We start from the raw sequence: 14,164 nt of genomic DNA on the forward strand, positions 1-14,164 counted from the left end.
CCGCCTTTTTCCTTTTTGGTCTTCTTTCCATGCTTCAGGTGTAAACAAACAAGGTTTCGCAATTTCGAATTGTTTTGTTCCAGTAACTAGAGAGAGCAAGGGGACTTCACTCTAAAAGAAACTTGTGGAAACCGACAGAGTTGAGACTCCTATGATATATACACGTTAACATATTGTAAATGTATAACAAAATTCACAGCTATACATGATCGTTGCTACGAAATACATTTCATTCTGTTGTCACATTATGATCACCCATAACGAAAATAATAAGTTTAACGTTTCTTGAAGGAAATAGAGCTACCACATTTTCTCGACTATTTGAACTACAGTCGGTACAATAACATTATTTTTCATAATTCATATCTTTTCATGATCTCTGTGATAAAATGCATATAATTCTTGTTGAAGCAATACTTACATAATTCAGTCATAGCAAAAATTTTAAAAAGCAAATATTACTTCAGGTGTCTGTTTTTCGGTTGAGGGTAATATGTATGCGAGTAAGCGCGCAAATCGGACGTAATGGAGTTTTTTTATGGTATGGTATTAATCAACCTCCCTTTTAATAACTTGAATAAGGGCATTTTATTTCAGTTTAAGTGTCATTATACTTGTATGTATTTGTTCCAAAGTCAGTTGTTAAACATCCAATATATTTCTAAAATCCATAACATGTATTTTGCAATATTTGAATTTCATAATCACTCTGAGGTGATATATATTAAAATTATAATATGAAATATTCATACTCCTGAAATTGATATGTTTTAGGAATGGACATATTACTGTATTGTGATACTGTATAGCTTAGGAGTAATTGGATTGATACCATACAACGTGTACATATTTGCAGATCTGATAACCAAAAAGGTTAATGGGCTCATTTTTGTAATGGAAATACTCACAAACCAACGCAAAATATTGTCCATTACAACAAAGTAATTGCGTCATAAATGCGTCCGATTATCAGACCTGCAGATATGTGCACGTCGATACCAAGTCTTTCCTGCTCGTTTGGATTAAGGGATTGTTTATTTCATTCTTTCACTGCTCATGCGCAGTCGACTGAGGATCTGCTGCAAAGGAATACAATTTTTATTGTTCTTTGATTAGTAAGTTGCTGAAAGCTTTACTACAGACCGAGCTACACTTTATGAATATGAAGTAGAAGTAAACCAAGGGATATTTCTAATGAATAGAATTAAACCAAAGCATATTTATAATTAGCAAGTCGCTAGCCCTAAGTGAATGATAAGTTTGTTAACGTTGTGAATTCAAGCCAATTTAAAAATTAAATCTAATGTGTCCTGAATTTATAATGTAATATATGTAGCCTATCTATGAATCCTTGTGTAATGCTCATGTCACTATTTTTTTACTTTTCATAAATGCACGAATTGAATTTTACCTTTATCTTTCAGTTTATCATTCGACATGCTTGCAATTTTTAGGACGCGTAATTTGCATATTTTTGTGCATATTTCACTCCTTTTGCATGCATATTCACCTAATCTCGATGCATATTTTTCATTTTTGAAATTCATAAAACCGAGGGCCCAGACTGCTTATATCGTTTATGAATAGATTTATATTTTTTTCTAATCTACCTCTGACAATTTTTTTTAACCCTCTCCTTACCAACTGTAGGAAAATCGTGACATTCATTACGATATAGCCAACATTTTTCTTTTCCAAATTTCTTTTGTACATCATAAAATTTAAACAAAATGAACAGTGTGTTGTAGAGCATGTTTGCTAAAGAATTTATGCATCGGAATAACGTAAAGCTATTGTGTTTGAATGATAAAAAAATCTATTTTGTGTTAGTGGGGTGTAAAGTTTTGGGGAAAATCCTAAAAATGGCTGGTAAGGAGAGAGTTAAAGGTCTGCCTAATAGTCATGAGCATTAACCGCCTGTGAATTAACATCTTGTATTCCCTTGTGCGTGAATGGCACAACGTGTAAATCCTTAAATACATGTTTTTCTAGAGTACCGCAGTTAACTAGTTAAACACGAAATACAATTCAATATGCCAAAACTGTTCTGAAACTCTAGTGACCTTCTTACCCAAAAATGACACATAGCATGAAGTTAGTATAGGAATATATTACATGCTAAACAACATGATATTAACCTTAAAGAGCCCCAGTTGAAGCATACATCTCTAGTTAATGACGGATTTGAATTCTAGTGCTTACGTATTTAGTGGTGTTGTGATTTCAAGACTGCATCTCCACACATAACGCATAGGACGAAAGATGCAGAACATCTGGTGGAGCTATGAATTGAGTCGTCTTTGAAAGGGAATTTCAGAAGAGTATAGGAGTATGGGCTGGCTCTTGCGGAAGACATAAGAAAGTATTGCATTGCAGTCTTGATGTAAACGTTACTAATCGTGAGCTTTCATTTCGAGCTGCATCCACTACATCTACCACTCAAGGGGTCAGTCCAAAGCCAGAAGATCATTGAACATATAGAACAAGACATGTCGTCTGTATTCCGCTATTCTGCTTTCTTTCTGGCAGAGACAACGAGTTTATAAGCCAGATACTCATTTTACAAATGAGTGTAATAAGTCTATGTAAATGCTCAACTTACGCATAACATGGTTCAAACCATTGACATATTTGTTGCAAGCAAAGAGTTATACCTCAAAACTCTTTGTATTATCGAAATTTTAAAATCGCATAGGTCCTTTGCTCGATCAAATTTGAGTCCTGGAAAGACATTTAGTTCAGTTTTACTTACCTTAGCAGTGTTGTCTCTGCAGAAAAAAACATCAACATGGAAAGAGCGCCATACAGCGGTTCGAAAGAGTAATTTAATAATAATTTTGAACAAGTGAAGTTTGTCACAAATTGTATGTCATGTTGTATTTGAAACTCATAATTGGAGAGTCCCAAGGAATTTCAAAATAAATAGCAGAGGCGGGAAAGGAGGGAGAATGGTGTATATAATACGCGTAAAATGTCTGAATGCGTTTTGAATTAATTGTTTTACTAGATAGAGAGATTTACTTTCTGTAAATTCATAAATTAAGATGACAAAACTTATAAAAAATAAAGGAATGGGGCTCTGGAGCCTGTGGCCTGTTGATGGAATTCTTTCCACTCTTTTTAGATGCACACATTTCAAAAATTTCCAGACCTTTTATATGTGCAGTTTTGTTCACAATCCATTTCTGCAGTCGTATAAAGTCAGATGGTAACTACTTCATATTTTATTAAGTTATCCCTGCCTATCGCCTCAAAAGGGATCTATGATGGTGAATTATATGCTGAAGATAGAAATATTGCAAGAGATGATGGACCAGGGTTAAGTTTATAATGTTAAATTGAGGATATACTATTAATTTAAGACTCGCCTACATTTAAACTGTCAGAAAGTGCTTTGCGATAGACTGGCGTGCTATCCAAAGAGTAGAAAGCAATTGCTATTGTCCGTTTCACTCTTTAAAAATGGGATAAACTCCGGCTCCATGGGCTTTATGGATCTGAAGGACTACTTTTACATTAAAACATTCTAAATCTATCGTTTAAATAAACACACCTGCTCTTTCTCGTGGAGACCTGTGATGTTACCACTATTTAGAGTGAAGTTACTGGTTTTAATACTATAGTTGGAAATTGTGTTGTTAGTTCGTACGTCCTTGCTGTTGTCCTTGTCAACGATCATGCACACCATGGCTGAGGTCATGCTGGCTTGACTGGCAAAAGAAGAGCTCATGATCATGCCGCAGACCACAGCGACAAGCACTCGCCAAGATTTACATAGGGAATCTAGGTAGAGAGAAAGAACGAATTGTATGATATGAAATAATCTTTTAAAAATAAGATTGAGTTGGGGGTCAAAATTGATCCGTACATCCCATGTTTAATTTTTGCCAACGAGCTCATAATTACCTGCAAATTTTTATATATATATATATATATATATATATATATATATATATATATATATTATATATATATATAAGTATCAATCCACTATTAAGGTGACCACTGTGAAATGCACCAATTGGAGGACCAAGCATATGTCTTGTTCAAATTGATTAAACTGTTCAATCTTTGTTCAAATGAGTATAGTTTGATTCCCTACAATGATTTATGAACACAATTCTGATGCTTGATGATTACAATGGTATATAGAAAATTACTCGGTCCCCCTAATGTTCTACTAAGTGTTTCTGTAGCTTTAAGGAGACATTTGGTAAAAACATGTTTTTAGGGAGACCACATTAAAAAACCCTTTTAGGGAGCCCAGTATATGTTTATATATGTGTATACCTAAGAGTGCATTTTCAAGTGAGCTACCACCAAATTGTCTAAAATAAAGTAAGTCCTTAAGATTAAGAGCTTCATGGCCATAGTGTCGAAGCTTATCCCAGTGTGCGTAGAGTGAAGTGGCCGAGCAACACATTTACTAACTCCTGGGAAGGTCCATCCCTCAGAAGGGGCGCTCAGGGAAATAACCTGGGACTCAAACACGGCAAAAAATATTCCCAGTTGCTCCGTGCGCCATTGTTTTTGCAGTCCCCGACCCCTTTAGAAACCTGACGACCCAGGTTAAGATCAGAGATAGAAGGGACCAGGCAGAGGAGTTTATTTGTTGTTGTTGTATACCACTGAATGGACTTAGTTTGTTTTGTTTTGTTTTTAAGGGTTTTACGGCGCTTGCAACACATTAAGGTCATATCAGCGCCAGTAAAAAGGAAGAAAATGGGATAGTAAAAAGTTCTGGAACTACAATTAGAGCACCCAAGAAAAAGTAAGGCAAAGGGGATTTGTTTCAAATAGGAAACAGTAGATTCCAAGAGCCCACTATCAAAGTACTTAGTTTGAGATCACCTAAACGTCTCATTCAGACACAAGCACAGGTCCCAACAAAGAGGGATACACTCAAATGTTTACAAAGCATAAATAATATGTAAACAAAACAATAAAGAGCATAACAGACAGATGATTTACAAGGGAAAAATATAATCTCCCAAAACTCGAACTATACATTTGACTGTTTCCCTCCCAGCCAGGTCCTGGACAAAACCAAGTAATCCCATCCCGAGACAAAGACAGAAAACAAGTTGGAAAACAGACATAGGGGGATAGAAGACGCAACGAGTACGTCCCTGCCCATTATGGGAAGTCGGGAACCCCACCCAGTGAATGGAGTTGGATGGATAGGACAGCAGATCTGATGGACACAATGAACGGCTTCAATCAACATCTCATTCACTTTAACTTGCACAATGCTTGCTTTGGTTTCGTGGTAGACAGTTCGTCTGACGCCCGAGTTGCCAGGGTTCGAATCCATATTTGTGGCGATGCAGAGTCATTGTAAAAGTCTCATTTACAGTCTCACTTGTGTTAATTGGAGTACGTTACTGAATTGTAACAACGTTGTTCGTGTCCATATAAATGTACTACCAGCTGCACGTTGAGCTCATTGTGGGTTTTATGATACATCAAGCTCGTGTAAAATTACATTTACATTTGACCGAAAAATGATACATAACGATAGAAGTCTACAAATCATATTGCAGGTTTATTTCAGTTCCAAAAGCCATCACAAACATTCATCCACTGTATCACATAAGTCTTTGGTCACCAAATAAAAGCATGAAGTTTGCTATGTGTACAGTGCAACATAAAAGGATAGAAACAGTTTTACTGATAAAACCCTCAAATGATAACAAACCAATATGTTGTTGCTGGTAAGTTGCTTAATTGCATTTGTTAAAAAGCATAAACTGTGAAGCAAAAGTGTTGAAAATCGTTTGAATAAAGTTTAATGCAAAAAAAATAATTCTTAAGCACTTTATGCCGTTCTAAGCTGTCGTTGCTGCATTTTTTTCATTATTAATTATTATTATTCTGATTAAGGATGAGGGGATAAAGAAAGAATGAAATTAAATGCACAGAGGTGTCATTTCTTGACAGTCACCTCTAAAGATTGCAACTCTTAAAATTATCATAAAAAGAATAGTGAAATTTTACATTAGGTATCTAGAAAATGCTGAACATAAAGCTACATTGGCCAATTAAGTTAGGGTTAGTAGAAAGACTTTTTATTCTGCCATATCTGATTCTTTCAGATAGTTCTACATAGCTGCCAACTTTTCAAAAATAAAATAAGGAACGCTCATTTGGCCCGGGATGAGGGGCGATGTGTGCCGAAGCCCCGCCCCCCCCCCCCTTCATCGAATCGCAACATATAAAAGTCAGCCTTTTTAATTACTATTACTAACACTAACAAGTTTGAGATTACAGAGGCTAGTCCAAATGTTGCTCAATTATCGGGTTTAGTACCAGCACATTTGAATCGTTAAAATGACACTTTCCACAATGATTGTTGTTTTGTTTTTAAGGGTTTTACGGCGCTTGCAACACATTTAGGTTATATCAGCGCCAGTAAAAAGGAAGAAAATTGGATAGTAAAAAGTTCTAGAATTACAGTTGAAGCATCCAAGAGAAAGTAAGACATAGGGGAACTGGGAACAAATAGGGATCAGATGTAGATTCCAAGAGCGTATCACCAATGTACTTAGTTTGAGATCACCTATAAGTATTATCCGGACACAAGAACAAAATCCAACAAAGAGGAACACACTCAAATGCTTACATTATACATTAAAAAATAACAAATATAGTAATAATACATAACAGAGAGATGATTTACAAGGAAAAAAATATCATCTCCCAAAACAATAAATATGCATTTGACTGCTTCCCTCCCAGCTAGGACTCCGGCGAGGGCCAGGAAAAAAACAAGTAATCTCATTCCAAGACAAAGACTGAAAGCATGTTGGAAAACAGATATAAGGGGATAGAAGACACAGTGTGTACCTCCCTGCCCGCTATGGGAGCTTTCCACAATGAGATCAAAATTCAGAACGGACAATATAAAGAAAGAATTCAACTGCCTCAACTTTGATAAGGACCAATACACAAGAAGCACAATTGTAAAATAAATGAAATAACTTAAGATGGTTAGAAATGCATAACTACCAACCTGGTACATCACTTGAGAGGGCGTTTTGGGGTAAAAATTAGGTGAGTTCAGATAAAAAGTAGACGATTGCATATATGTTTTCTTTCATGCAACATAATGGTCTTTAAGTAGTATACTATAATAGTAGTTATAGTAAAATGCACCTCTAAATATTAGAGAATTCCTACTTCTTTACTTTGACAAGATAAACACACCTAAAAATGGAGTATACTTATTTTTCTTGAACCTAAACCGTTACAAAAGCTTGCTTGAAAAAAAAAATTAAAATCAGATGAAGATGTTTTTAAAGGGATTAAATTTATATATTTCATAAATTAATAAAGGGAAATAATCATTGTCATCTTTAATCAATATAAGCAATTGATTTTCTTATTGAATACCTTCCAATCAAAAAGGTGGATTTAATTTTATTCTTAATTAAAATAATATTTGTAACAAATAGTGAAAGTATCAATACTGTCTTAGAATATTCAAAGTATATCGAGGCTAACATCCATATCCTATGCAAATCTCCAATACATTATGAAAGGTTTGATTAAAATACAGGCGTCATATAAACGAATGGAACTTTTTAATTGTTGAAAATCATTTATGATAGAGGCATAATTCAAATTAAAGAGCTACACAAATGGAGATTATGCTCTCACTGGACACCAATAATAATGATAATAATAATAACAACAATAGTAGTAGTAGTAATAGTAATAATAATGGATCAATAATAATAATTCATTAGGCTCACATGGCTTTTTTACCACAAATTAGTCAAAAATTACAAAATACGGATTTTGAACTAAAAATAAGCACTTACGGACTCAGGAAGTCAAATACGGAACAAATCCGTTTTTAACAGAACGGTTGGCAGCTATGGTTCTACAAAGCATTTGTCTCTCAAGCTGAGCAAATGAATGTTCATATAATATAAAAAAGGATATTGCAATGATGAACAGATTGTACTATATAAAGATAAAACGTTTTTGTAAACCCCCAAAATATGTCAATAACACTATACAATACAATGAATGTAATACAAATCAAATTCATGATTGTCATTACACCGATTGAAACGCTCTTTCCCTTCTATATTTATTTCTTTCATTAAAAATCTTTGTCTTCACCAAACTAATTAGTGTACCTTCAGGATTCCTTTTTGTGAAAATACCCTGTGGTGTTTTAAGAACAGAATAATTTCAGACTTTCTAGGTAATGATCCCCTTGAACCATGTGCTGAAACATCTTCGACAAAGTTTTTAAAATATGACTTGACTCTATCTGTATCCTCATCTGACCATGACATGTATCTCCGATTTTTGCTTGAATTCCTCTTGGGTTCAGTTTGTTTTGAAGAACACGTAAGCTGATTTGGCACTCCTGCTTCACCATCAAATATTTCTTCTTGATTTGCAGCTGTTACTATGGATGTTCCAAAATTTGCATTTGAGTCTCTATTCACTACAGAGTCATTTGTTTCAATGTTACAATTTCCTTCCCCAGTGACCGATGCTGAGTTATCAATTTGACCCAAAAAATGACCAACTTCTGTTATTTCTCGTATTGCAAGTGGACACTGATAAATGTTTTGATTGATTGATTCACTGTGTCCCATATGTCGATAGAAGACATCTCTCTCGTGTTGTGGGACATCAAGTAAGGCAAATAATGTCGAAGCTCGGTGCCTGAATTTATCAGCTATTAACAACTGGGGTTTCTCTAAATCCTTTACTAAGGAAGTGACATATTTGATGGCAATGTAACCACTTACATGATCTTTGGATATTCCTGTATTTGGAAAAAGAAATGGGTTGTCTGAAATATCAACAGCTTTACGCTCCTGTGCAAGTTTCCTTAAAGGCTGAATTGTGTCATTGGGTATCAACACAGGGACCAACATCTTGCTTCCCTTTCCAGACTGATAGGCCATCTTATACTTCTCAAGTAACGCTTTTTCCAGAGGATCAGTGACATGTTGTACAAGCTGGGGATCAACCCATACACCTGAATCTGCATCATTCCAGTCTTTTAACAACATCCTTGCGGGTTCTCCGCCTCTCCTCGCATTAAACATTGTAAGCCTAGCTACGATGACATTGCGAAGCCTAACAAACATATGTGAATCAAATAATTGATAATCATCCTCACAAATACGGACCATCTCTTCAGTAATAAATTTCCGTAGCTTCTTTATATCATTCTCTAATGGCATCTCTTTGGGTTTTCTCAAATTTGTTCTCTTTGCTTCACATTGAACTCTGGCTGTAAAAAAAATACTATCCCAATTATAATCCAGGACAGCTTTGAACAAATCTATCTCTGCGGATTCTTCCATTTTGTTTTGCATTATATATTCCCCTTTTAAGAAATTAATTAACTTTTTCAATATAAATCCAATTGAAAGCTTCAAGCCTGCTTTCAATGTCCCATCCTCTTTCAAAGTCATTTCAGAAATGGTTTGCGATATTTCATTAAAGTTACAACGCTTCACCACGTCCTCTCCAGAGAAAGAAGGTTGATTTGTTCTCTTCCTAGTTTTTAAAATCAAATTTCCTAAGATGCGTAAATCACTCATTATAACTTTTCTCTCCTTCTTTGAACTTTTACTCCACAATTTTGTTCCTAACAATACTATAGCTTTGTCTGATCGACACAAATTTCCCACTTCATCATTCCGAAATTTGTCAAGAATATTCTCCTTTATTTCTTTACTTGCATTGGGAGCCACGGGATAAAATTTTACAACCCCAGTACACAGAGCATGCTCAGTACTACATTTCTTTTTGTGTTCATAAACCCTTCGTCCAGAGTAAAACCCCTTACAGCCAGCACACATAACAACTTCATGTGACCCTTGTGCTCTCTCACGCATAACTATTGAATTGTTTCTAGTGTTTGAATAAAAAATGCCCTTTTTCTTGAGATACTCCATTGTTCTATCCCTTTCCTTTACAGGCTGTTTCATGGCCTCTGTAACTTCTGTCTCATCTTTGTGTTTCCTCATCAAATGCCTTGAGAGTTTTGTTTGCAACTGTCCACAGTATGGACAGGGTCTCCTTGGCTTTTTGTATTTCTCTGGAAAAAAAAGAAGAAAATAAAGCACATCATGCTATGAACTATGAAAATAAATCAATAGACAGATCGTATGCACATCAGCTACATGACAGCGATAGAGAGGAATAGCATTCCAAATATTTAAGGCCTGGACAAGTAACTGTCATAATTCCTTCTTGTTATATACTTTTCTACCATCTATTCCTTTGGAAGAGGTATGTTAGATTTGTGGAGACCTCTGCCACATAACAAATCCAGTGAAAAGACGCCATATTTTTGTTTTGAAATAGAAATAAATAGATCAATCCACCCACTTCACTGGGTTCAGGGTTCCCTCTTCATTATAATCAAAATATGAACATAAATCGGAATAGTAACACATTGAAGTCTCATCTGAATACATAGATTGTCCTTTGTTGTTTCAGCGAATAATCAGACAGAATGTCAAAAGAATTTTAGGTTTTTCCCCAACCACCCCTTGGAGGTATCAGTATCAGCGGAATGGTAAGCGTCATGTTTTTTTGCGTTGAGCAACAAAATTTACTCCAAATGCTTCACTCGACCCAGGCGGAAAAGCAATCAAGAATAGACCCAAGTCCTATCCAAAGACTAACATTTCATTTAAGTTTATTGTAGACCCTTGGCCAATCGACAAAATTCAATTCACATAAATTATTTACAACAATCAGAAATTAATTATATCAATAATAGTAATAGAATGCAATGAAGGCAATATCATAATAATAATAATAATAATAATAATAATAATAATAATAATAATAATAATAATAATAATAATAATAATAATAATAATAATAATAACAGTAGCGGCAATAAGTAACAATTAATATAGTAACAAAAGTAATAATAGACTATAGTTCATAGTCATAACAATGACTTTCTTTGTCATTGAGGGAGTGAGAAAACATCACCGGCTGGCAGAACAAACAGCCGACATCAATCAAACGTCCTCCAGACCGGTTGAGCATCGGCTTCATTAATTCCTTAAAGACTTCCCCCCAACTGCCTGAACGATGCTGATGCCCAGACAACTTAATCCTGATTTATATTTTGTGGAATGAAATATGACATGTATATGCCGGAAATATTTCAATAACAAACACACTGTTCAGATAGAAAATATTTGAGTCTTGCCTTTGTTAATTGACACAGGTAAGTTAGGAAAATAAATGCTAGTAAAAACGATCAGCAAGTTCGTGAACACTGCTTCTCAACTCGAACATATGTTTTCATCAAATCTACACACATCATGTTGTGAGCTGAATTTTAATGATCTCAGTTGTCATTGAAAGGAAACCCAAGAATTTTAGAATAAAGAAAAATATTGAACCTGGAAGTCAAAAGGATTTGTAGCACAGCAGACATTATCAAAGTATAATTTTAGTACCGACAAATTAAAAAGAAAATGTGCTTTTCTTTAAATGCTCCCAATCATCATATACTGTTTAGGTTGCAAGATTAATAAAAATGTTATCTACTCTGATTCTCGTTAAGTTTCCAGCTGGTCTGTGAAAAAAAGCCTTAAGCATCATAGAAATACAAAGAAACAGTTTTAATATATAGATGGGTTGTAACAAAAAAAACCATTTTAACACTTACAATACAAGCAATTTAAGTCTATTACAGACAAAAAAAAACCCCAATAAAATAAACATGAACATTTTTATGGCTGGTTTCACTGATATCACTCACACATTGGGGTTTCAGATTCTAAGATGTCCACCCTATCAAATTTGGATTTGTGCTTATGTAAATGGTAGCGTATTTTGCGACGCAGCACTGCCAAAACAGAAAAAAAATGCAATAACACAAATGCAGCACCATGGAGGGGGTGGAAGTTTTCTTTTAAAAGGAATGGGTAAATTAAAATTGATCCCACAAATATCAAAGGAGAAGAATGACAAAAAAAATGACTCACCATTGCACGTAACACGTTGGTTTGCAAGTGTATAGCATTCGGGTTGAACCTGGGTCCCAGACTGGCAACGAGGTTCAGTCTGTGATAGTTGTGGATGAGGCTCTGACTGAGTTGGGGAATGAGCACTAGGTTCCAGAGACAATGATGTACTCAGCATTGGGTACCTCACAGAGTACGTAGAGGAATCAGACTCGGAGTCAGCAACAAAATCGGGACCCTGTATATTTTGTGGAAAAGATGACAGATCAATCAATTTATTCATGTTGACAATAAACATGAAGAGCCATTGTTTAATAATCCAACTAAACAATTAGCTGGTTAATAATGCAAGTATAATAAAAAAGAGTTGAGAAAGGCAGACATATTGTCTAAGTATTTAATATGTTCAACTGTGCTTGGATAAATATAGATACACCAACCAGGGTTTCAGTAAACCGTTTTTAACCAACTCTTTAAATCCTACACCAGGACCAACAACTACAAAACAATTTTTTATATCACTACGATTCTGGACATATAAACGGTTGTCATTGCAACAATATGAACTTCCTAACCTTGCAACTGCAATATAGTTAACAAAAAAAGTTGATAAACATTACGATGCAAGAGAATTTGGACAAAATGCGAGATCAAAAGTATAATCCCAACAGAAGCTATTTTAATTTTTCCTGGAAACGCATCATTTTCACATTTTGTCAAATAAAAAACAAACGACTTCAAATGTGAATGGCTCATCAATGAATATCACTTCAAAATATAACGAGGAAGGTTTAAAATAGTGTTATTGTTGGCGAAGTCCACTGCAAAGAAAAATTTTTAACAACAAAAAACTAGGAGATCTCACTGGTGTAAAACAGTGTTGTCCTTGTCCTGAAATATTGTATTGCGCCTAACAGACTGCAGGTCTCATCTTTTGTGGCAAATGTGTTTTGTCCACCACAAAATATGGTGATGTGAAGCATTTTGAGCATGGTGCCAACTGTGGATAAACGCTATACAAATGTTATGATTTTATTTTAATGTACATACTTACCACAAATGAATCATGTGATATGGAACTTTGTTCTGCATCACTTTCAGGCTCTGAGTTGGAGTCTATATAGAAAATAAAAACAAACAAAAAAAAGCTGAAGACTATCATGTGCAAGTTTTTCTCTAAACTCTTAAACAAAAAATCATGCCATCTTGTGCTGTAAAAGGATTTTTAAAAAATTATTTACCTTATGACTATTGTCCTTTGGAAAAAAAAGAAAATTAAGTCCGAAACCTTCTGGCTATTTTCTTTTAAATTTCAAGAACGTCAGAGTTGGCAAGGGAGGACGGAAATATAATTCCAGAAACCAATCTGTCTATAATCATATCCATATGATAGTTTTTCGTTCAAGATTCAGGTACAGTCCACTTAGGATAATCGCAATACCTTGGGATCATCGAAAATGTTGGGATTAACCGAAATTCAGTTTCCTGTCCACTATTTCAACATTTTACACATTTATTGTCAACTCAAACCAGTAAATAATATTCTTAGTCCACCACATACAGAGCAATTTGATTGAAACAAAAACCATATGGCAGCCCCGTGTAGATTTGTCAACCAAAAGCAGCTATGAAGCAAGCCGATATCTTATTCAGATTGGAAGAAGTTTCAATCTTTTTTCTCAACAATTCAACATTTGTCAGAGTTAAAGAGATTAGCCTTAATGAGAGACAATAAGCTCTCACCAAACTCATTGGTCACAATGCACAGTTGTTAATCCTAAAACAAAGGATATCGCTCAGTCTCTCTTTATAACTGTCATTTATAACCTGTTGTCAAGATTATGACCAGCCCCACCCCTCTTCTATTTAATGGCCACCGATGACGTCACAAACCCATACTGCAGAGCCCCGCCCTCTTTCGACTCTAACAGAGTGGTGACACACTGCTGTAGCATTAAATCCTGCTCACTCTCGATTCTTCAACCTGTCACGATTTCATCCATGATGAAATTTAATCATGATATACTGTTTGATTTCTTGAATTTACCACTTTTAAAAAAACCGAAGTTTGTTGCAATTAACCAGTGACTTTTATATAGAATTATTTCCATTGCTTAGGAAATATTGTGATTAACCGAAAGTTGCGATTAAACGAGTTGCAATTATCCGGAGTGGACTGTAATAGTATT

At 34.9% G+C, this 14,164-nt stretch overlaps 1 protein-coding gene across 1 annotated transcript; it reads right to left on the reverse strand.

The window, feature by feature from the left end:
• Positions 1-2,447: 2,447 nt before the first annotated feature.
• LOC144976480 (uncharacterized) lies at positions 2,448-12,258 on the reverse strand. The gene is made up of 4 exons (XM_078920771.1): positions 11,997-12,258; positions 9,575-10,078; positions 3,554-3,783; positions 2,448-2,522 (listed from the first exon to the last, which is right to left on the reverse strand). The coding sequence occupies exons 1-4, from the start codon at positions 12,256-12,258 to the stop codon at positions 2,448-2,450; spliced, it is 1,071 nt and encodes a 356-aa protein (XP_078776897.1).
• Between the last annotated feature and the right edge of the window lie 1,906 nt (positions 12,259-14,164).

This window comes from Berghia stephanieae, chromosome 7, assembly GCF_034508935.2.
Source record: "Berghia stephanieae isolate SIO BIC M18660-M18661 chromosome 7, UCSD_Bste_1.3, whole genome shotgun sequence".
Taxonomy (NCBI): domain Eukaryota; kingdom Metazoa; phylum Mollusca; class Gastropoda; order Nudibranchia; family Aeolidiidae; genus Berghia; species Berghia stephanieae.